The 23,109-nt window shown below is 40.1% G+C and overlaps 1 protein-coding gene across 2 annotated transcripts; it reads right to left on the reverse strand.

Moving 5' to 3' along the window:
- Positions 1–5,304: 5,304 nt before the first annotated feature.
- Positions 5,305–22,600, reverse strand: LOC18422140 (uncharacterized). Of its 2 annotated transcripts, XM_088865803.1 has the most exons (8): positions 22,114–22,600; positions 21,425–21,644; positions 18,680–18,765; positions 17,903–18,049; positions 16,982–17,090; positions 13,923–14,046; positions 5,928–6,201; positions 5,305–5,750 (listed from the first exon to the last, which is right to left on the reverse strand). In XM_088865803.1, exons 4-8 carry the CDS (start codon positions 17,927–17,929, stop codon positions 5,643–5,645), a joined length of 642 nt encoding a protein of 213 aa, XP_088721929.1. In that variant the 5' UTR covers positions 17,930–18,049; positions 18,680–18,765; positions 21,425–21,644; positions 22,114–22,600; the 3' UTR covers positions 5,305–5,642. The 2 variants fall into 2 exon arrangements, with proteins under 2 accessions (XP_088721929.1, XP_006827038.1); XM_006826975.4 differs by lacking the exon at positions 21,425–21,644.
- Between the last annotated feature and the right edge of the window lie 509 nt (positions 22,601–23,109).

Below are 23,109 nucleotides of genomic sequence, written 5' to 3' on the forward strand. Positions count from 1 at the left end.
TGGGGCGCTTTGCTTTTTCATCATGCTATTTTACTTTGAAGCGCAATTTCGTTTACAGTAGGATTTTTTGCTCTTTCTCCTTACCCTGGGAAATAGAGGGTGACTCTCATTATGTGAGCTAGGTGAGACTCGAACCATATGGTGGTTTGCGAGTATATTACTATAGTTTTAGGATGTGTTTCCCTCAACCCATCATCTTTTCCCGCCACTTTTTGTGGCCACCGAAGCGATGGTCTCTGGATGAAGGAAGGGCATCTCAGGTTACTATCAATTTAGGTGACTAACTTCTATTTGTCTCGGTTTACTTTACTTGTTTACATTGTCTGATTATTTCAGTGTTTTCTGCTGTGTTTTATTGAATGGAATCTTTTCATCAATCATGTAAAAGAAAAACGGAGGTTTTGCCTTTTATAATAGTAAATCAGGTTTTAGGACACTTTTATGGATAAGAGTATGTAAAATATGAAATCCACGGCCAGGTGGGATTAAGCTGTTGGGTTGGGGTTGAGATCATGATTGCATGAGAACATCCTCTACATGGAAATGTTGGTGCATTTTCTACGGAGATGAGGACATTTTCTTGTGGTTTCGGGGTGGGGTATTGTATCTCCGAATTATGACTACTGCCTTCTTTCTGAACCCTTGGAAATTTTCTTTTGTTTTCTTTTGGGGACAATTTGTTGTGGTTTCTGCAGAGGGATTGTACCTCTGTATTATGACCACCACCTTTTTTCAAAGCTGCATAGGAAAGTTACAACAGTTGCACCCATTTCTTCATCATCTAACCACACTGATCAGTGAAATTTTTCATGGAGCAGCTTTATAAACAGTTCTGAGTAAATACAGCTTCAAAAAAACAGTACTTATAGCCCATCTTTAAGTAGCCACACCTGTGATGAAAGTTCCTCTATTTATAGGGAGAGTTCAGTGTATGCTGGTTCTTACCACTTTTCACAACCTAATTGCTAGTATTGAGAACTAATGATAAACTACAGGAATTCAAGAAACTATAATTGTTGATTATGGTTCATGTACCATAATAAACTGAGTCAGGCATGTAATAAACTGAGAATATAAGAATCAATGTTTGAAACTTGGCAATCTGGATCTGGAATTGCCAGTCCTGATTGGTTTCAATGGGTGGTCAATCAGGGTCCCCTCCCCCAAAATGGCCCCAGTTTTATTTTTCATTAGCTTAAACTGGTTTGACAATTTGGATTGATCGGCCTATCCAGATCAGTGGGTGATCCAAAACACTATGCTGCATTTTGAAGGTTACGTTACATGGATTATGGGTGATCCAAAACACAATTCCTCTTTTCCCTTCTCATGTATTATGTTTCACGTGCATTTGGAAGGTTTCCAAATTTGTTTTTGTCGAAGAAGAAGTTGCAGAGCGTCGTGGAATATTTCACTAACGAAATTAAGTTTGGTATGCTCATATTTCACTAAGAAAATTAAGTTGACAAGAACCATTTGATGTGTAATCCTCGACTTTTTGGGATTAGTTTGGAGGGAAGGGTGATCCTTAGGCACAGACACCACAACCTTTGAGATGCAAAAATTGCTCAAAGGGATGCAGATATAGTATCAGTTTGCAAACAAATGGAAAAGATGTTTTTGCATAAGTTTTCGTACGATTTTGAGAATTTACAGGGAATCTCCGAAAAGATGAGAAAGAGTGGATTTAGATGGGCTGACCATGTGTGGTTCAAACCTAGTACAACTCCGATTCGGAGGTGCAAGTTAGTTCAAATGGAAGGTTTAAAAAGGGCAAAAGTAGGCCCAAAAGGATATGGTTGGAAGTAGTTAAAAGTTTTGGAGACTTATGATCTCACTAAAGGTATGGTCCTTAATAGAGCATAATGACGGACCAAGATTCGTATAGCCGATCTTAAGTAGTTAGGAAAAGGCTTTGACGAAGATGATAGGGGAATTCCCAAAAAATTGGATGGGTCTTAACTTTCAAAATCCGAGATCCATTCTTGTTTCCCTTGCTCTTAAGTTTTCTAGTGTTTCCTTCTTCCTTCTATCTGGTTCTAATGGGGCTTTGTATTTCTTCCACTCAATGAATGACTTCTATTACTTTGTATGCAAGACTAATTGATATGTTATGTTGAATGCGTTTTGTAGCTCATTGGTGAAGATAGATGCCAAATTTTGTTCAACTCTTGACTCGTGAATGGGAATAATAGGCTAAAGGTTTAAAGCAACTCTAATTTTAAGTAGTGCAACTGATGAGAACGGTCTATTGAGATTGTTTTGGGCAAGAACGTGCTCCATCTCATGTCCGGGCGGCGCCTCTTAGTTTGGTGCATTGCGATGATGCTTTGGAGGTCTCTTGCTTGAAGCCTGAATATCCAAAATTCCTAATTTGCTCTTGGTGGATTTTGATGGTTGATATCAAGAAGAGATTACTGCTCATTATAAGGTTAATAATGAATGCACTCGAAGAAATCCGGTGTGATGGAATGAAGTTATTGTTTCGTGGTGTATCATTTTTATTTAATGGAAGGTTGTTATCCATTGGGAAAATAAAGAGATTCATCATTATCATCATCGGAGCTTCATCTCAGCTATTTATGGGAATCATGTTTCGCTATTCCGCTCTATCAAAAATTATATTCTCATTGAGATTATAAGTTACCATTTCTCTTTTCATTATTTTAATCTATGCATTCTCATTGCCTTTTTAGAGTCTTCCTCTTGAATCGAATCGCTCCTCCTAACTGGTGTTAAACTAGATCGACGTTATACATATAGCCAAACTATTAAGTCTATTTTTCCTCTTCTTATTACATATTGGTGCCACAGCTGAATTTTCTTAGATCTTATTGCACACAATGTTTTGCACTCTTGTGGAATATGCCCCCATAGCAAATTTCCAACCGGTTCATATACTATGGATTCACGAAATCTTCCATTTCTCATCGAATGCGCCAAAATTTACGAGTTGAGAGAGTTTCAAGTCTAGAAAGCTTATGGTCTAGTGAAGTCTAGAGGGGTACCATGCTCCCAAATTATAGTCCCTGCCTGTTGGTTGAATCTTGAATATCATTTAGTGCTTCACGGTTGTGTTGTCTCTTCTGATCAGTTGTGCTCCATGGTTTTGCTGGCCCTGAGTGTTCGAAAAACCAGCCGGTTAGATCGGAACCGTTAGGGTTCCGACTCCGGTTAAGCCTGGTTTTGGTGTTCTAACATGTATATGAAATACCCCAAAAAATATCCTGTCCAATATTCGTCGATATCTAGTCGAACCGGCCAATTTTATATTAAACCTGCAGGCTTTTTGGTAAATCGGATTGGTTAGTTTAAAAAATGGATTGTAACATAATATAATGGAGAAATAACGTATAACGTCTGTTATTTTTTATAGGGGTCTTATTTGATGCAGAAGTCACATGTTTCTCTTGATTGAACATTTGATTCCATTTTCCATGCTTTTTCAGCCTTATACAAGTGTTTGTAGCTAATAATTGATCGAAATTTTTGCTTTTCGCCTATAAATCAATCGATTTGAAATCAAAATGGCATCGAAATTCCACTTTCTTGGCTGTTATTTGGGTACGCTTCAAAGTTTGTGATAAATCCGCCAATCTAAAGATTTTGGCCTCTTTTTTTAATTTTTCTACATCAAAATGGAGGGATTTTGTCGATGACAGACATATCAGCACTACTACACTCCTTATTTGATCGAAATCTAGAGATTTCGAGCTCGATTTGAGATTAGGGCTTCATTTGAGTTAGAAGAAAACAATGTTCGTTTTATCCTGAATTTTTTTTATTTTTTTTCCTACTTTTTCTTTCTCTTTTAGTATTTTTCAGACACTATTTTACTGAAATTATTGATTGCATCCAATAAATAAACATATTTGAGAATAAAAACTCAACGAAAGTCAATTTTTCTTGCCCTTTTTTTTTGTGTTCTTCAATGTTTCGAGAAAAATCCGACAAACTACAGATTGTAGCGTTGTTGTTTTATTGTTTCTCGATCAAAATAGGGGGCTTTTGTGGATGGCAGAGATGTTCAGACTATTGAACTCCTAATTTCATTGAAAATCATACATTTGGAGCTCGATTTTAGGGGTTTTTGATAAATTGGTTTTTTAAAAAAAAATTATTTCGCATATAAAACTATGCTTTATGATGAATATGAGAAGTGTTTTTCTTTTTTTTTAATAAAATTATGTTTTTTTTATAAAATTACATTTTTTGATAAAAAAATATATTTTTGGATGAATTATGACAAAAAATAGATTCTTCTATTTTTAATGTACAAAAAACATTCCATGATAATGCTGCTCGATTTTTTTTTGCTCGATTTTTTTAATGTTACAATGCACGATAATATTGCTTGATCTTTTCCTTCAATTTTTTTTCGCTCAATATCTTTAATGACATTTCTTTTGCTCGATTTTTTTTTTTCTCAATTTTTTGCATGATATGTTTTTTTATATTTTTCTTAAGTGCAAGATATAACCAAAAATATGCATGCTGACAGAGGGATGGTAAATGAACTAAGACTATGTGATGCTCCCGATCTCTAAGATGTCTTCAAGATGTCAATATTATGAAAGGTTGCAGTAACATAAAAATCTTTTTTGATCTCTACTTGAAACCTCTCCTCTCTCTCTATAATTCTATAATTGTATGCCCATACTCTTATATTAGAATAATACGTATTGTAAAACTTGAAACTGGAGTGTGTAAACATATGTGTACTTATATTTTCAACAATAAGAATAATAAGCATAAGAGTTTTTAAGTTTGAAAGTTAAAGTTTAAACTCTTCGCCTTTCTCAAAATTTTCATTGAGTGAACCTTAATAGCAAGACACAACAGTACCTTAGCCCCCCTAGCTACTCTCTTTACTATTAACATTGTTATTTAGACTTTGTAACTCCATCAATTGAATTAATGTTAAATTATAAATTGTTTTGCGTATCTCCATAATATTCATATATTAATTTATATAAAAAGTTGGGTTTCTGGTTCTAACCACTCCCAGCCCCATAATTGCACGCTAAGTTGCTGAACGATGTTTATGGTGATCCAATACTTTGTGTACCCACAGTTATTTGCTACTTCATGTAAAGGGAGGCTGTAGAACTTGGTTGTGAGGAGTGAGAACATGAGGCGTTCTTTTTGCTGTAATTGATGAGAGCTTGAGGCTTGCTTCATGGAAGTTTAGTCTGCCCTTTCCCTAGCTACGCCCTCGATAATTGTAACAAGGTAACGTGGATAGAGAGAGATATAGAGAGAGCAACAATGAATCATAGATGAAACACAATTCGGCACATCGGATTTCTCAGAACCCCTATTTTTTTTACGAAAAGCCATCATTCTGTGGAGCTTCATCTAAAATTTACAATGGTTGAAGCCATTTCTTATCACTTAAGATACATAGATCAGCAAAGTCCTCTTCATTTAGGAGCTGCTAGAAACAAAGCTGCAAATACATACAATATTTCAAAAAAAAGAAATAATTCATCTCAGTGCCACAACTGCGACGAGTTTCAATGCTATTAAAAGAGGACTCTAGTTCATCCTAGTTCTTTCAGCTTTTTTAGAACCCAATCCTCAAGCTTTTCTCTGTACGACGAATAGGCCAATTCTTAAGCACTGAGAAAACCAGAGATAAATTACAGCAACCCAAGAGACTTCAACTGCTGAATGTGTTCTGGAGGGAGCTGCGGAGGGCTCCAATTAGGTTCCATCGCCTCACCATCCACATCCTCCACCACATATTCCTGCAAAAGCCGCCCAAACTCGAAAGTCAATCTTACTTGGTCTACAAATGAATCAAAGCAATTTTTCGAAACATTTCCATTTTGCACAAACTTTGTTGCATGACAAAGTCCTATATGGAATATTGTTATGAGAGAGAGAGAGAACAAAAGGCGAATACAAAAAGGCCTCTGACTCACTTTTGTAAGCATCCTTTTGGCAAGAATATGGTAATGGCGCTGCCAAATCCTCTGCCCCACCATGGTAGCCACGAGCACGCTGTAAAATATCCCTACCACAGTGAAGAGCCCTAAGATGATGATCCCAACAATTAGTAGTATAGGAAGCCCAGCTTCACCAGCACCCCCTAAGCAGGTTCCACATTCCCCTACAGTGCTTGCACAGCTCTCAAAGCAAGTGGCACAATCCGTCCACATGCATATGGTGCCTGGTAAGTGGCAGTCAGCGCAAACTCTGCACAAAAGATACTATGTTTTCATTATATATTCAGCGGCAGTTAAGATAACATAAGAGAAACAGTCAACTGTGGTATACGATGCTCCAAGCAATATCAAACATCTCTTTTGTTGTAGAACACTTGGCAATTTACTATCATTCTCGAGTAGATGTCTCCGTGGGCACACTTTCAATCAATCTCCAGCCATCCGTCAATTGGGGAGTTCATGCAAACTGAGAGTACCATATATATACCATGGTCCATTACACTATGGTATGGTCACCCTAACAAAAAAAAGCATGAACTGCACTCCGCATAGAAGTGGGGTAAAACTAACAGTAGATGCGTGTACATATAAGGGGAGCTATAGAAAGTAGATAATTCCAACTGAAATAATAGTTCAGAAGTGGAGATTCATGATTGCATAAAAGAGCATCTGAGAGAGTTCAAAGAAAAGAAGAGAATCAGGAATCATTTTTTCAATAGCTTAGAACAAGGATCATTAAAAAATAAGCATGAAACGCTAGGACAAGTTATATTCCGAACACTCCGCTTCTCCCTCTCCTCTTCCGGAATAAGCTGCCCCTTGTTCTGGTTCTCAACTACTGGTTCATTTACTTTACCTCCCTGAATATCCAGTTTTGACTCAGCGCTTGTGGAGGTTTTCACTGTGTTTTGAGAACTCTCTAAATGGAAAGATCAATTACATCCAAACTTTTCATAATCCTTTGAGCAAAGTTCCTTTAGAGAGATGTTTTGATGCCGGTCAGGGCTTATTTTCATCTCATCCACTCCCTGTCTGGGACTCCCTCCACTGTACCACAATTACTTTCATCTCATCCACTCCAGAGCCCCTCCCCTTTCTCCTCCCATTAACCACCGGCAAGTCTCCGTTTCCATCCCTCCTCCTACCCTGCTGCCGTCTCAACCTGCTACCACCCCCCTCTGTCCCTATCTCTGATTCCATTAGATGCTTGACTAACCCCCACGCCCCCCCCCCCCCCCCCCCCCTCCCCTCCCCCCCTTCCCCCCCAAATCCTACATCTGGCTGTCCTACCACCCCTAACCTCCTCCGCATCAGCTGACCAAACATCTCAGCTCAAACCCAGTCCCTTCAATCTTGCTTGACTGGGAAAATCACCCCCCCCCCCCCCCCCCTCCCCCGCAGAGATGACTTCAGACGTACAGAAATGTGGGCTCAGAAACTGTGAACCTTGGCTGCTGCCCTCTCTCAAGCAGTGATCTTCTATTCTCCTTCCCCTCCAGGGCTAGCTCAGACAGAACCTACAATGGAAAAACCCTTCTTTCAAAGGAGTTTTTCTTTCGCTCTCCCGGTGGACCACTGAGCTTGGAGCTACTCGTCCCCAAAGGATCTAGCTTCGGGTCACTCACATCCCTTTACAAGCCTGGCATCAATCGACTTTCAAGATTATTGATGCTTGTGGGAACTTCATTTCTACCCACTGGAAATCCCTGGAATTCTTGCTCCTCGGATCCATCCAGATACTCATTGATGCTGTGGACCCCAACCTTATTCCCTCTTTCCTTTGGCTCATTATTGAAGGCCTCTTCTTTCGCATATCCCTAACCTGGTACCCAGCCTCATCCTCTGCAATTCGCCATTTCCAGGACCACCATCCTGGACCACACAAGAGCCCCAAACCCGACCATAGTAAGTTGGCTGATCCAGAAGGGTGGACTACGGTACCCCATAGGTGCAAGAAAAGAGTCCCTCACAACCGTAGATCATCAGAATGCCCACATCGTGCCACCTAAGCTGCCCGTGGATGTGGCTCACCACCATTCCCTGCTCCTGCTGCCATGTACGCGGAAGCCTTGGTCAACACGCCTTCTCTGCCTCCTGCCCACGATGCTCTGCTGCCAGCCTGTTCGATCGTCCCTTCCTCAAGCCCCTCTACCCAGGTGTCCACCATCCTCTCCCCTCATCCTGGTGGCCCAATCAAAGTCGCCGTCTCACGTGCCTTCCTTTCACACCCTGGCACTAGCCTGTCGTCATCCTCTCTGTTCATCCCTCCCCATTCCATCTCCTCATCCTACGGTGCTCCTCTCTCCTCCCACCCTTCCAATCCTGGTCCCTCCACGTGCCCATCAACTCTACCACTTGCGGGTCCTCGGAGCCCATTTGCCTCGGCCGCCAACCCTCCCTCTCTAATCTCGATCATCCATCCTAAACCCCAGGACTTCGCTCCTTGTTCCATTGGTCCCTCCTCTCTCTCCTCCCCTATCCTTCCCCTCTCTTCCTCCAACTGTAAACCCCAGCCAGAGACAATGCTACCCCTCCAACACACACTCTCCCCTGCTCCATCTCCTTCCCCTCAGTTGCCACTTCCACCCCCCCTTCTTGCCTCCCCATCCACCAACGGCTACATCAGCAAGCAGACTGCCTTGGCCTCGCCCTGCTCCTCCCCCCCCCCCCCCCCCTCTCGTCTGCTATCACACTGCTGGAAGTCGCCTCCCTTCCAACGTTGCTCGCCTCTGAGCCTCTTGTGGCAGTGGGCTTATGGATTGACAAATCTCCTCCGTATGTCGAGGCTCCCCAGGTTACACCTACTTTGCTTGACAACCAGCCCAAGGTGATACCCCTTCCACCTGTCATTGACCTCAACTCTTCCTCCCCCCGCCCCCCCCATTTCCCCATCTCCACGCCTGAACTTGGAGCCCCGGTCCCCCCTTCTACTCCCCAACCCTCCCACCATCGCGACGAATCCTTACCCACCCCCCCTCTCCATCACGAACTTCTTTTATGCCGCACCTCTCCTTTTCTTGGCCCCATCTCCTTCAATGGCCTTCCCCCTCCTTCCTTCCCCAAGTTTATCCCTCTATCCACTTTAACAACCCCACCCCAAACCACCCCCCCCCCCCCCCCCCTCTATACCAGGCTTTACTATCCATTTCAACCTCACCCTACCCAAACGGCTAAGTACACCCTCTTCAAACCCTTGCTCTGCACCCCTCTTTCAGTCCCACCCCAGTCTCCCTCTCCCACTCCCCCGACCCTAGGGCTTTCCTCCCCCCAAGATGACCCCCGTGCCACAGTCAGTGCACCCCAATCCCCATGCCCCAGCCCATCTGCAGACGGTTATACATCTAAGACCTATCCCACTTCTGTGTGATCTAGTTTCATCAAGGCACTGGATAATGCCCAAGGGGATGTCAACAAAGTTATGAAGGTTATGGGCCCCCGCTACAGTAGCCCTCAAGAGGTCCTCAAAGCTTTCATCTTCCAGATCCCAACCGTCAACCCAAGATTCTTTCTAAAGGCAAAAAAGCGCAAGCCAACCTAGCATTTGGATTGAATTAACTATGGCTCTGCTTCAGACCTATATCAAAAGACCTCCTCAACTCTCCCCCCCACCCCCCCCCCCCCCCCACACACACACACACACACACACACCCACACCCACACCCACACCTAGCGGTCCTCCAGGCATGCACCCTCCCCCCGCCATCCATCATGAAGATTTTGACATGAAACATTAGGGGTTTGGGCAAACCCCAGAAACGTATAAATGTCCTCAACAATGTTTCCTTAGACTCTCTTGCCATCCTGGCTCTAATAGAAACTAAATTCCTCGCCACATGTCTCCCTCCTATTTGTCGAGTCTGAGGGTCAAGACCTTGCCATTGGATGCCCAACGGGCCTTTGGAGGTATCTAGGTAATCTAGGATCCAACCCTCCACAATATCACTTCTTCAACCGTAGGTGCCTTCTCAGCCTCCATCTCCCTTGAGAGAGTGGCCAACGCCTTCCCTTGGAAATTTACAGCTGTATATGGTCTCAATGCTTCCTCTCTCAGACCCCGTTTCTAGGAGGAATCGAATAGGGATGCTCTAGCTTCCCCCCATTGTTGGTTTGGTGGGGATTTCAACATCACCCAATGGTCATTCGAGCGAAACTCCAATTCCTTCATATCCCAATCAATGGCGGACTTTTTTTACCTCATGTTGCGGTTAGAATTACTCAACGTTCCACTACAAGGGGCCTCTTTTACTTGGTCGGACCATTCTGCCAACCCCACCCACTCTAAGTTTGATAGGTACCTCATTTCCTTGGATTGGGATGATGCCTTCCTAAGGACCCATTGACTCGCCCTCCCCAAACCCATATCCAACCACTGCTCAATCTTCCTCGACACCTTCCCTGCCCCTCGCACCTCCAAACCTTTCAGGTTTGAGTTGGCTTAACTAGAGGAACATAATCTTCCCTACCTCATTCACTTCTGGTGGACCTCTTTCTCAAACCAAATCCATAGTTGGGCAGGGTACCACCTCCAAAGAAAGCTTCAGCAGCTCAAGGGTTCCCTTAAAGCCTGGAGTGCTCAACTTTCGGGCAATTTTCGCACCCCAAAAGCATCCCTCCTCCACGATATTCAATAGTGGGATTCCACTGAGGAGCATCGCCCTCTCTCTCGGCTGATGAGAGAATGGCTCGATCCCTTGGCAAAGTTTGAGTTCCAACACTTTCTTAGGAAGGAGGAGATATATTGGTCACAGTGTTCCAGAGTTAAATGGCTTAAACACGGTGATCTCAGCACTGAATTTTTCCACAAAATAGCCAACTAGATGAGGGACAACATCATCACCCAGATTAAAGTTGGGGAAGTAGTGCTCGACCAGGCACCTCAGGTTGAGAATGCCATTATAGACTACTTTCATAACCTTTTTGAGGCTTCCCGGGGGAGCTCAAGACCCACCATGGCAGACCTGATCGTTCAAACCATTCCCCCAAACTTGGCAGCTTGGCTAGAACGCTTCTTCGAGGAGGCCGAGATCCTTAAGGCCATCTTTGACCTTGGCCAAGATAGAGCCCCAGGAACTGACGGATTCACAGTAGTCCTATTTAAAACCTTTTGGGACTCTTTTAGGGGGGATTGCTTCGTCTTCTTCCAAGAATTCCATGCCAGAGGGATCATCCATCGAGCAACGAATTCTACTTTCATCGCACTATATCAATAAAGATAAAAGAGGCCAAAGAACTCAAAGACTTCAAGCTGATTAGTCTCATCAACAGCTCATACAAATACTCTCCAAAGTCATCGCTTCAAGGCTGCAAGAGGTTCTTGGCTGGGTGATCTCTCACCCAGGGAGTTTTCATTAAAGATAGACAAATCCTCGATGGCACCTTTGTAGCAAATGAGGCCATCCATTCTAGGCATCTCGCCAAATCCCCTGGTCTAATCATCAAACTCGACTGAGAGAAACCTACGACCACGTAGACTGGTCCATCCTAAACGAAACCCTTCTTCGTATGGGATTTGGGGCCCGGTGGAGGACCTGGATTAGAGGCCCTTTCTCCATTCTGATCAACAATTCTCCAAAAGGCTTCTTCCCCTCCTCTAGGGGGCTCCGCCAAGGAGCCCCCTCTCCCCATTCTTGTTCGCAATTGATGCTGAAATCTTCAGCAAATTGATCTCGAGAATGTACCAAGCCAGCTTGCTCAAAGGTCTCAAAATCAGCCCTTCAGGTCCACAGATTTCCCACCTACAATATACCGATGACACCCTGCTATTTTGCGAAACCTCCACCGAACAGCTAGAGTCCCTCCACCTCGTCCTCAAAATGTTCGAGATGGGCATGGGCCTAAGGGTGAATATGGCCCAATCAAAGCTGCTCGGTGTGGCTATGGACCCTTCTCTAGTTAGAACTCTAGCCTCTCAATGGGGTTGCTCTTCCGATGGGTTGCCTTCCTCTATTTGGGCCTACCATTATGCCTTGGCAAACCTAGACTCAACCTTTGGAGCCACATTATAGATAAATTCGACTAAAGGTTGGTGGGTTGGAAAGGTAGATTCCTATCATCGGCAGGTCATCTTACCCTCATCAAAACCACCCTCTCTAGCATCCCTATTTTTCAGATGTCTATTCCATATGCCGTCCTCGGTGGCCCAACTCGTGAGTAACTTCCTATGGTTGAGCAATGGGGGTAAGAAAATCCATCTTACTTCATGGCCTAATGTCTGCAAACCCAAGTCCCAAGGGTAAGCTTCTTGGTGGCTTCCTTATACTCATCCTTAGCCCACCCCCAAACCCTCAACCCCCCAGCCATTCCCATTGTGACCGAAGTTGGGCTTCCCTGGTTCCACCAAAAATCCAGTTTTTCAGCTGAATTGTTGCTTCCAAGAGAGCCCTCACAATGGATCTACTGCAAAGGAGGGGGATCCAAATCCCCAACAGGTGCATCATGTGTCTCAAAGAAGAGGAAAGCAACACCCACCTCTATATCCATTGCAAGTTGCCTCTTCCCTTTGGGCTGACCTCCTTCAACTCTTCCATTGGCAGTGGGTAACCCCACCCAATGTTCCGCAACTCTTTCGCATAGCCTTCTCCCCTCCTTGGCCGAAGGCTGGTAGACTGCTGTGGAGGGCCTCAGTGGCTGCCACCTTTTGGGTCATTTGGAATGAAATCAGCGCCAGAATTTTCCGCATCCAACGGTCTACCATAGAAGTATTGACACACAATGATTAAATTCTCAATCATCTTCTGGGCCACCCACAGCAACCTTTTCAAAAACCTTTCCCACTCTGACTTTCTCCATAGCTGGGTTGGGCTACCATTTTGACCTTTAGACCCCACAGAATACCTCGTTCATTGTTTGAAGACCACCTGATGAAGGCCAAATCAAATTAAATTTCGATGGGTGCACTTTCAGCAACCCTGACCCAGCAGGTATAGGAGGGCTATTTCGCAACAAAGACAACACTACTCTATTCTCCTTCTCTCTCTCGATTGGGCATGGGCATTCATATTCCATCACCGCATAAGTAATAGCCCTTCAGGAAGGACTCAAGAAGTATGATCCTTCTTAGCGCCAATCCCTCAGTATCAAAGGCGACTCTGTGTTTCTCCTAGGCCCCAGGCTCAGCCTCCTGGCCTTGGAGACTCAATAATAATTTTGAAGAAATTACAGCTCAATGGGATCTCCCATTTCTCTTGGAGACACAATTGGAGAGAAGCTAATGGCGAACCGACACCCTCGCTAAGGCAGCCGCCTCACTTTCCCAAGCAATTTGCTTACCACGCAAGGAACCGTTTGAGCACACGTTCCCCCATTCAGCTTTGGTTCTTACTATTTTTTGTTGTTAATTTTGAATAAGGCACCTGCCTGTGGGTAGCCTATATTTTTGACTGGAACCCATTTGAGGGTGGCCAACCCCTTCCTTATGTTTCTCCCTTCGTACTTATCTTCATAGAGTTAACGTATTCAAAAAAAAAAAAAAAGACTAAGCATTTAATGGAGCGAGCAGTTGACAATCTAAGGCATGGTCGCCAAATCCTCGTCATAACACAATAAGGGTTAAAAAATGCCATCCATTATTATTACATACAAGTATAGAATATGACCATTTACTTTTGGTGCAAAGAGGTTATAACTACCACTAGCTGTTGGATGTCAAATCGGATGGCATGGAGACTACCATTAATGGGCGCAAAGTCCAAAAGAAAGCTTTTCGAGACCCATGACATACCCCTTGCTGTTGAATTTCACACCTTACAGAAAGGGTTAATTGTGATCTCCTCGTAATATAGGTAAATCGTCCTGTAGTATACAGTCCCTTATTTTCGAAAAATATATTTTGTGGCATGTTAGTAAGTTATACAAGGCATGCAGTGAAACTCTTATTGCATGACCATTTGAAACCAAGCACCAAACAACAGACGGCCAAGGAACAAAAGAAACTGTTAATCAGTTCAAATAAGTAAACGGAGAAAACCTTACCCAGGATGGCAGCAACAAAGGCACAGTTCTCGACATGGTTGGGCGAGGTCATTCCGCACTCGTCTATCATAACAAGTTATAAAGCATCCAGATAACCCGAGAAAAAAGAAAAACAATAAAGCCCCTGCATCAATGCAAGAATCAACATAAAACATTATATCAGAACCACCAAAGACAGGAGAGAAACAACGAGGCTAAAGAATAAAATGCCTCAAAAGCAGTCAAAGTTAGGAACTCGAGCATCACTGTCATATGCAAGATGCAATCCTATTTGTAGCACATGTCAGCTCATCAAGAAGGCCCTCGGAACCCAAGCCAAAGCCAGACAAAAGTCAACAACAGAAGGTCAGGGAGTCTTGAGGAGTTGCTAGCTGACTGTTTGAAACCTAAATGCCAGAATGGCATACAAAACCATAATTTAAATAAACCAAATATTGAATGGAACAATGTGCCTCAGTATGACTAGATGGATCTGATTTGTTTTTTTTTTTTGAGGAAGTAGGTGGATCTGATTTGTTTTCATGGCAGAATATCAAAAATATTTAGTATAGCAGTTGTGTTCCTTTGGCTGAAATGGGTGCCAAGGGAGGTAGATAGGAGGCAGTAGTACAATAAATATACACCTGCAATTACTTGAGAAAAGTGGTCGTTATTAAGGGAATAAACAGGCAAGGACTTGTGTAAAACTTAAGATTTTTTGCCTAAAATTTCAATGATCATGCACTCATGCTCAATGGTTTCCATCACAGGAATTAGGAAGATCCATTACAGTGACTAGGAGCGGATCATAAAATCATCCATAGACTTCACTATCTACTATGGGCCATAACACCTAGGGCCCATTTGGGTGCCTAGAGAAGCCTGTCCTGGGGATAGGCTTTTCCTGGAATTGGCTTCTCCTGGAATTGGCTTGTCCCTCGAATAGGGGTGTCTGCTGTTTGGATAGCACCTAATAGGAAACATGGAAAATGCCTGTCCACTGTTTGGATTGCCTAGAAGATGTGAATCCATGGAAATTCAGTTGCAGTTTTAGTTTTTTACCCTACATTTAATTTTATACTAATTAAATTCTCACATTCATTACAAACTTCGATATTATTTTTACCCTACTAGAATACATTTTTTATAAATTATTTGACATAGCAAATGTATAATACAACCCTAAAGACATCATCATCTCCATTTATAGGCACATCACTAACCAAATCACTAAAGACATACAAAGGACTTGTCCCCATATCATCATAAAGCACACCAAGGCCTTCAAATGCCAAAGCAAGAGTATGCCAAGACGACACTTCCTGTGATGTAATAGGAACATAAGGGACACACATATAAGAGTATGTATCTATAACCAATTTTCTTGTATAAAAGGTATGCAGAAGCTCAAGCAAATGAACTAGGTTCAAGCAACTGAACAAATAATTTAGTGGATAATAAGTTCGCAGCTTTGTAAAAACCAACTAACTCAAAAGCTATACAGATGTCCAGCTTCCAGTAGACATATTATGGCCTTCTTAGGTATGTTGGGTCCGTTTGAAAGTACATAACTCCTCATCTCAAAGTTTTGCTTGCCTACATAAAATGTGTTGAAGCCTGTTTCTACTTTTTTTTACCATGGATTTTCTTTAGATTCATCATCAGATTACTTTGTACTACACTTTATTTCATGTTTCACTGCCAGTCCTCAATGGTTCTTCCCTAAATTGCCTGTGTTCAAAGGAAAAGCAAAAGTAACAGTTGCAGAGAGAAGCAAGCTTTCTCAGCGGTCTGTAATTTAGGCCTTCACAAAAAAGAGCTTCGTCGCAAAGAGAGAGACTTGCATAGAGGAGCAAGCTTTCGTCTTTTTTAGGGCTTCGTCACAGAGAGAGATTTTAGGGCTTCCTGGATTCTCTGTGATTAGGGCTTCTCTGGTGATTTAGGGCTTCTCAAGGGATTCTCTGTGAAGGCTTCATCGCAGAGAATGGGCTTTCTCTAGGCTTCGTCTCTGGTCTCTGTGAGGGCTTCGTCACAGGGTATGGCTTTTGTTTTGGGCGGACCTCAAAAACGTCTTGAGAAAATTACATTGGAGTGTAAAATTTCGAGTCCTCAGGGATTAGCTTATGCCAAAAAAAAAAAGGATTGGGCTATTCCACCTTTTTAGGTGGAATTAGCAAATCCACCTTTTTTAGGGGAAAAAATGGATAGGGTAATTCGTGGGACTATGTAATCCACGCCATATGTGCTACCCAAACGGTGGAAAAGGCCCGAAATGTTGGGTAACCTTCTTCCAAAGAGCCCAATCCAGGTTGCCAAACGGGCCCTTACGGTAGTTTTAGTATTTTTCATGGCATCCTCAACTTTGACCTTCACTTCCTGTGTGTGAGTTTTTGTGTGCATGTGCATGAATGTGCGTGCCTGTCATATAATATTTTGATTAAATTCAATCAACTGGCTATGGGAATAATGACTAACAATCAAAAAACAAATCATGACTCACAAAAAGAATTTATAGAGAAAAAAAACAGTGGGTTGACTCATATCCTGAGCTTAGAATGGAAGGAAACATCGCACCAAATATTACAGATCTTAAAATACTAAATAATAGTCACAAGCAAAACATTTGTTTCCACTATAGGGAACCAGAAAAATGAAATATGGTGATACGAAGATGTACTGAACAAAAGACAAACATTAATGAGGTCCTAATAACTGATAACTAAAATAAGCATGCATATGGATGGAAGTTCAGTAACTGCCACAAACAAGCAATTAGGAACTTAAATCACTTTTTTACTATAGGGCACCAGAAAGATGAAATACTTGGTTAGGAAGATGTACTGAACAAAAGACAAATGTTAATGAGGTAAGCATGCATATAGAAGTTCAGTAACAGCCACAAACTAGCAAATGGAAACTTAAATCACTTCAGCTTCAATAGTGCTGAAAATATCCTCCCTTTATGAAAAATGCATCATGCATTTGCATACTAGAAGCACAAACTATGCCAACAAAAGGGTGGCCTGATGTACAATCAAATATTAAGAGAGTATAATTTAGATTGGGTTTCCAAAAATTACCGCATATATAGTAAAAACTAACTTTACTATCAAAACCCCAGGCCAACCGTAGCCAATAGTTCTGATAATTGTCAATTAAATACACCAAGTAAGCCAATGAAGCAATTACCTGCAAGTAACAATACAAGAATGAATTGCTTCAGATAGAACCCAATTAAATTTAAAAACTTGAGGCAACTACCTTGTGTTGACAGCAAACAAACATCAAAAAGGAGCAAAAAATAGAAAAGAGCAAGATTCGTATAGTATCCAGACTCTCTAGCAAACTTGGATAATTGAGCCCAAGAAAATATCACTCCTTCAACAAAGAAATCATTGTATTACTCCGAGTTTGAACCATTGATTTCTTTCAAGCAAACCAGATGCATGCCACTACCAAAGCCCAAGGGACAATGACAATGCGTGTAATCACATATAAGTTATGCTTGAATGGAATGGTATACATGAGATGAAAGGTACCTTAACCAATAAACAAATTATATCTGATTAATATCATATCTGATTTATAGCATTGTGAATTAGTGACTCACAGTATAAAGCATACCTAAAAGCAAATGCCCTGAAGTCCCCAAACACTTTCTCATGAATAATGGTTTTTGAGAGCATTGATTTAAATCAAAAAGCTCAAAATATCGTCAAAGTGGTCTAACTCAAACCTTGATTTATAGGGTGTTATCTCCTCAGGATACATTAAAATCAACAAAAGGTTGGAAGGGGCCCTACAGCATTCTGTTGCAACATTCCTATCTTCGTAGGTTTTGAAGCTATTAAGCATCTTTCTGCCAATGAGAGGTTCACCAACCCAACTTCCAAAAAAAAATTTATTGAAGCAAGAGAGTGCTGACTGTGCAATTCATCCCTAGGTTTCAAAATGTAACTGAATTTTAAAAAACCATTTAAAGCAAAGAATCAATAACTTACAAGTTGGACAGCAGCAAAAATAAACATTATATCACGAGTAACAAAAAAGCGAAACTTCAATGTTCGCCACTTTCTATCAGCAGGAACATGCACTCTCAAGTGGTAAGGAGACTTGCAAGTTGTACAATGCGCAAAAGCAAAGCCTTCCTGCAGGAAATAAGACCATAAAGATCAACTCAGGTTATTAAAATCACATCTCCGGCACATTCGATTAAAAGAAATCATGAGAAAAAGCTAAAAATTAAACATAAGAAGAAAAGAGAAGGGGACGCAATAAAGCAAGAACTGTCAACAAGTGTGCCCAAGCCCGCACACACATTAATGAATTAGACTCAACACAACTTGAATCCATATTTTACACACACTTGCACACACATGCACATGCACAAACAATTAGGTGTATAGGTGAGTGTAGAAATGATGATGTGCTCCTCCAAAGGAACACCTATTGGTGCTACCCCACCTCATAAACCATATTTGAGGTGTGTGAAGAACCCAAGAATGACAAACATGAAGCAACACATGATTTTGAGTTCAAAACTATACCCTGTTAATGGAAGATTCAACAAGGAAGAAATTTTAAGTAATTTTAAGTAAAACTTAACTAATTAGAGCCCTACATAACAACCTAAGCTAAAATACACCTCCATTATGAAAGCATATCCCCTGAGAAAGAATTAAGCCTTGATATTTATCATACTAAAATAAAAAAGTAAGCAAATGAAATTATTGTACAATATATGGAAATACATGTGATATGTATGCGCTTGCACATACCTTTATGGCTCGCCAATGATCCAAGCACTCACGATGGACATACTTCGAAGTTCCTTTGCACTTACATGGGGCGATGAAATCTCTTCCTGGAGAAAAAATTGCCATATGTTTTAAACATCTTCAAAGGAGCAATGAAATATGCATAAACAGGCTCTTTTTTCATTATGATGTGCACATCCTTCCATTCCATCATATAGGATAAAGTCAAAGAACACGTAAAGTTAAAATGCATCCACCTTCCCTAAAACAGGAAAAAATGACTAGATCATGGAGAAAAGCGCTCCACAAGCCTTGAAAACATCATCGCCCAACAGTTACAACAATAGACCAACATGGTAATAAGTCCTCACTCACTAGCCAAATCAAGGTATGCTTCTAAGCAAAGAGACTAGCATCCATTGGAGAAGTAGCAAAATAAGTGATGTAGGGAAAAATAACAATAACAATAACAAATAATAAATAATAAATAATACAAATAAAAAGTTCAGAGATTAGACCCACTCTCTAGGTCTGTAAGGGAGCCCACCCCAAGATTTTTCCACAAGATCAAACTCTTTCTTTATTCTCCGATCACTATCTTTACAAAAAATGGACTTCTTCCCTTTAAATACAAACTAAAAAGAATAATAAATAAAAATAAAAAATTAAACTCCATCGCTCGCTTATCTCTTAAAAACAAGTTTAACATATCTTAACCAACCAAACATGCTAATCCCTACCTATATCCATCTTTTTAAAAATAAAAATAAAAAATAAACTTCCAATTCTACCCCTTGAATCTCTACAGCTAAAAAAGACAAGAATAACACTAAAGAAAACTAAAAATTCAAATAACATATTTTCTAAGTCCTAGAAAATATGAATATAAAAGTATTAAAAATTTATTTTTTATTTGCATGATTCTCTCAAGATTGCAAGAAGCTCAACCTCGAGCTCATTGAACTCAAATATTTTAGAGGTCTTCTAAAAAGTTAATCATGCAGTCCCAACTTTCTTTTGGGTATTTTTTCTTATCCAAATAAACAATTGATCTAACACAATCTGTAGTGAAACTCTGAGATACAAAACCCTGGAATACCAAACTGAATCTTGATTTATCCTTCAGGCTCACAGGGTTGGATTTCAGACATTACATCCCACATGTCTCCTTCTTTATCATTGATTTTCAAAACTTCTTGTGATTTTGGGTAATTGACGTCTTCTTTTCCATTGAGATCTACCCCTTCATGTTCATTTTACTCTTGTTGTAATCTACCAAGTCGATCTTGTAGATATTGTCGTATCACCTTGCGAAGGTCTTCCATATGTCTCTGAAATTGGTGATCCAATTGCTCAAGTATTTGATCAAATCGATCCAAACACTTCATGTGTATGGATCTTTGATTTCAAGGTTCTAGTACCAACTAATGCAAGGAAAAATAATAATAAACACAAATAAAAAATACAAATAAAAGTTGAGAGATTATACCCTCTCTGGGTTTGCAAAGGAGTCCACTCCAAAATCTTTTCACAAGATCAAACTCTTTCTTTATTCTTCAATCACTCTCTTTACAAAAAAGGGACCTCTTCCCTTTAAATACAAACTAAAAGGCATAATAAATAAAAATAAAATGAAAATAGAAAAATAAACTCTTTCTATACCAATTTGATGCTGAGGAAAATTAATAATAAAATAAAAAAATAAAAAATTGAGTGATTATACCCTCTCTGGGTTTGCAAGGGAGTCCACCCCAATATCTTTTCACAATATTAAACTCTTTCTCTATTCTCCAATAACCCTTATCTCTTAAAAACAAGTATAATATATCCTAACCAACCCAACCAGACTAATCCCTATCCATATCCATCTATAAAAAAAACTAACTAAACTAAACTTCTAATTCTACCCCTTAAATCTGTACAACTAAAAAATATGAGAATAACCCTAAAGAAAAATAAAAATCCAAATAACATATTTTCTAAGTCCTAGAAAATATAAACATTAAAACATTTAGAACAATTTATTTTTTTATTTGCATCAGAAGATCCGTTGTCCTCAAGGAATGCTCAAATAAGTAAATGCTTATCAATTCATCAACGTGGCCAATAAAACTATTCCTGATGACATTTTAGCTCTGAAAGGAAAAATAGATTCTACTAATATAAAATTTCAAAAAAATAAAATAAATAAATAAATAAATTTTTTGCATTTTGAGAAAGTTTGCTTATCTATATTAGCTCGCAATGCTTCCACTAACTCTCAGACAATTCTTCATTGTATGGGTGTAACATCACAACCTCACCTACATGTAAATGCTGCAGAAAATAACGATCTTTGGAAGAAATCAAAGATGTTCGCCAAATAGCTAGATAAAAATTTTGCAAAGTTAATGACAGAAAGAAGAATGTTGGTCCAATTTTGTTATAACCTATATCTATATAATTTTTAAAAGTCAACAACAATTGGTCAACATTAGCATCTTACTGAATCCAATATCAACCACACTATAATTTAGAGTTTTATCGTCCAAAGAATACTGATTTCATTGATTCATGTTGGTTTGATTGTTGTAATAGAGGATTTTTGTCAATTGATAGGTCATTATGGCAATTTTATGAAGCAATGATACTTTATGAGGATAAGATTCATAGCAATATACATCTATATAAATGTTCAACATAATTTCGCAAACATCAAAAGAAGAAGCCCCTATCAGATCATTTAAAAAATAACAATAAATGTAATGCATGTATAATGCCCACAACCTGGCAGTATGGAGGTCCATGATTAGTCGACATGGAAAGCTTCTTCTTTTTTTTGACATGTAAAGTGATGTGCACTAGCGAGATTCAAATCCAAAATTAGTCTACATAGAAAGTTGCAGGTTCAAGTCGATCAATCTCGCATTTGGGAGTTTGCAGATCAAAGTGCCACAAACAAGTGCAGTCATTCAGAGCGTGGCAGTGGCAGATAAATTACCTGCACCTGATTTAATTAATTTACAAACATCAAATGCCAATAAATTTGCCAGTGTGGTGAGTTTGCTACCAACTTCGAAGGATGGTGAACTCTAACCAGATAAAACCAGATAAATAATAAGCAAGTAATTTAATAATTTCACAGGTATTCTGACTATGCCACCACGTTCACTTCCAGTGAGAAACTAAATCAAGCAGAATTGCTCATCTCATATGTACATTTTTTTTTATGCTGTTAACTGTTCTCATATGTACAATTTAAAACCAAATTTTCGTACCTACCCCATGAAATGGAAGTTAAAAAAACTTAACTAGGTTTTAGGTCAAACAATCAGTAAACAATTACAATTTCAACACAATATCTATCAAACTTCCAATGGGAAACCATAAAATTCCCAATAAATAAGAACATTAGATAAACCAATAAGAAAAACACTATAACTACTCATAAAAAGGGAAAATATGATTGCGAGTACCATCAGTTTCGAGGCAAATTCTGCATTGATTTTGTTCTCCAGGTCCAGCTTCGAGGTCAATCGAGTCCCTCTCCATTTGAATTCCAGATTCAGGGAGAACAGGTGGAGATATGAGAGGAGAAGAACTCAAAGGATCCGACATTGTTTTGCAGAAATCGCAAAAAATCAAAGTTTTAGAAGGGGCAAAAAAGAGAAGTTTTACAGTAATTCGATAGAATTACCTTCTGCAGAGGCCCAAATAAACCCTAGCAAAGACAGGTGGAGATATGAGAGGATAAGAAATCAAAGCATCGGCCATTTTTTGTTGCAAAATTTTGCAGCAAACAATCTAAAAGAGGAACAGGGGAAAATTACGTTGATTTTAATGAATTATCGGCTGGTAAAGACCAGAGAAACCCGAGCAAAGGCTATGCAAACCTAGCCATGGGTTTCTCTCTGTCTCGTCTCCCCTCTCTCTCTTCTTTGTAAAACTGATGAAATGACCGTCGAGGAACAAAGAGTGAGAAATACCCCCTAAATATATGTGGACTTCTATCTTGTCTAAAAGTCCTGTGATATAATATAACTTACCCCAAAAAAACACAAAGTCCTGTGATATGAACAGTAAACTGCGATAAATTGGAAGAAACGTCGTTGGGATCGTCAACCCCTCCCAATCAAACAATTAAAAGTAAAACACTATTTATTTTTAATGCAAGGTGGTTATAATTCTTCATATCCGTGGGATTTTAAATCAAGTGGTAATAAGTGTGTTATTGATTAAGTTAAAAGTTTAAAATAAATTATTTCTCAAACTTCATCAAATTTGATATTTAAACGCGAGGAATGACCTTGCCTCCTTGTAATAATAGTAAATGGCCTCATACTATACAATTCCAAATTCCCAATACAAGATGTAGTTTTTGGTGGCAACTTACTGGATATCCTACGATGACTTAAAAAAAAATTTACCCTTTTGATGCTAAATGTTAAAGTTTCAAATCTATAGACATTTTA

Source organism: Amborella trichopoda, chromosome 4, assembly GCF_054954075.1.
Source record: "Amborella trichopoda isolate Santa Cruz 75 chromosome 4, AtrichopodaSantaCruz75HAP2 v2.0, whole genome shotgun sequence".
NCBI classification, from domain to species: domain Eukaryota; kingdom Viridiplantae; phylum Streptophyta; class Magnoliopsida; order Amborellales; family Amborellaceae; genus Amborella; species Amborella trichopoda.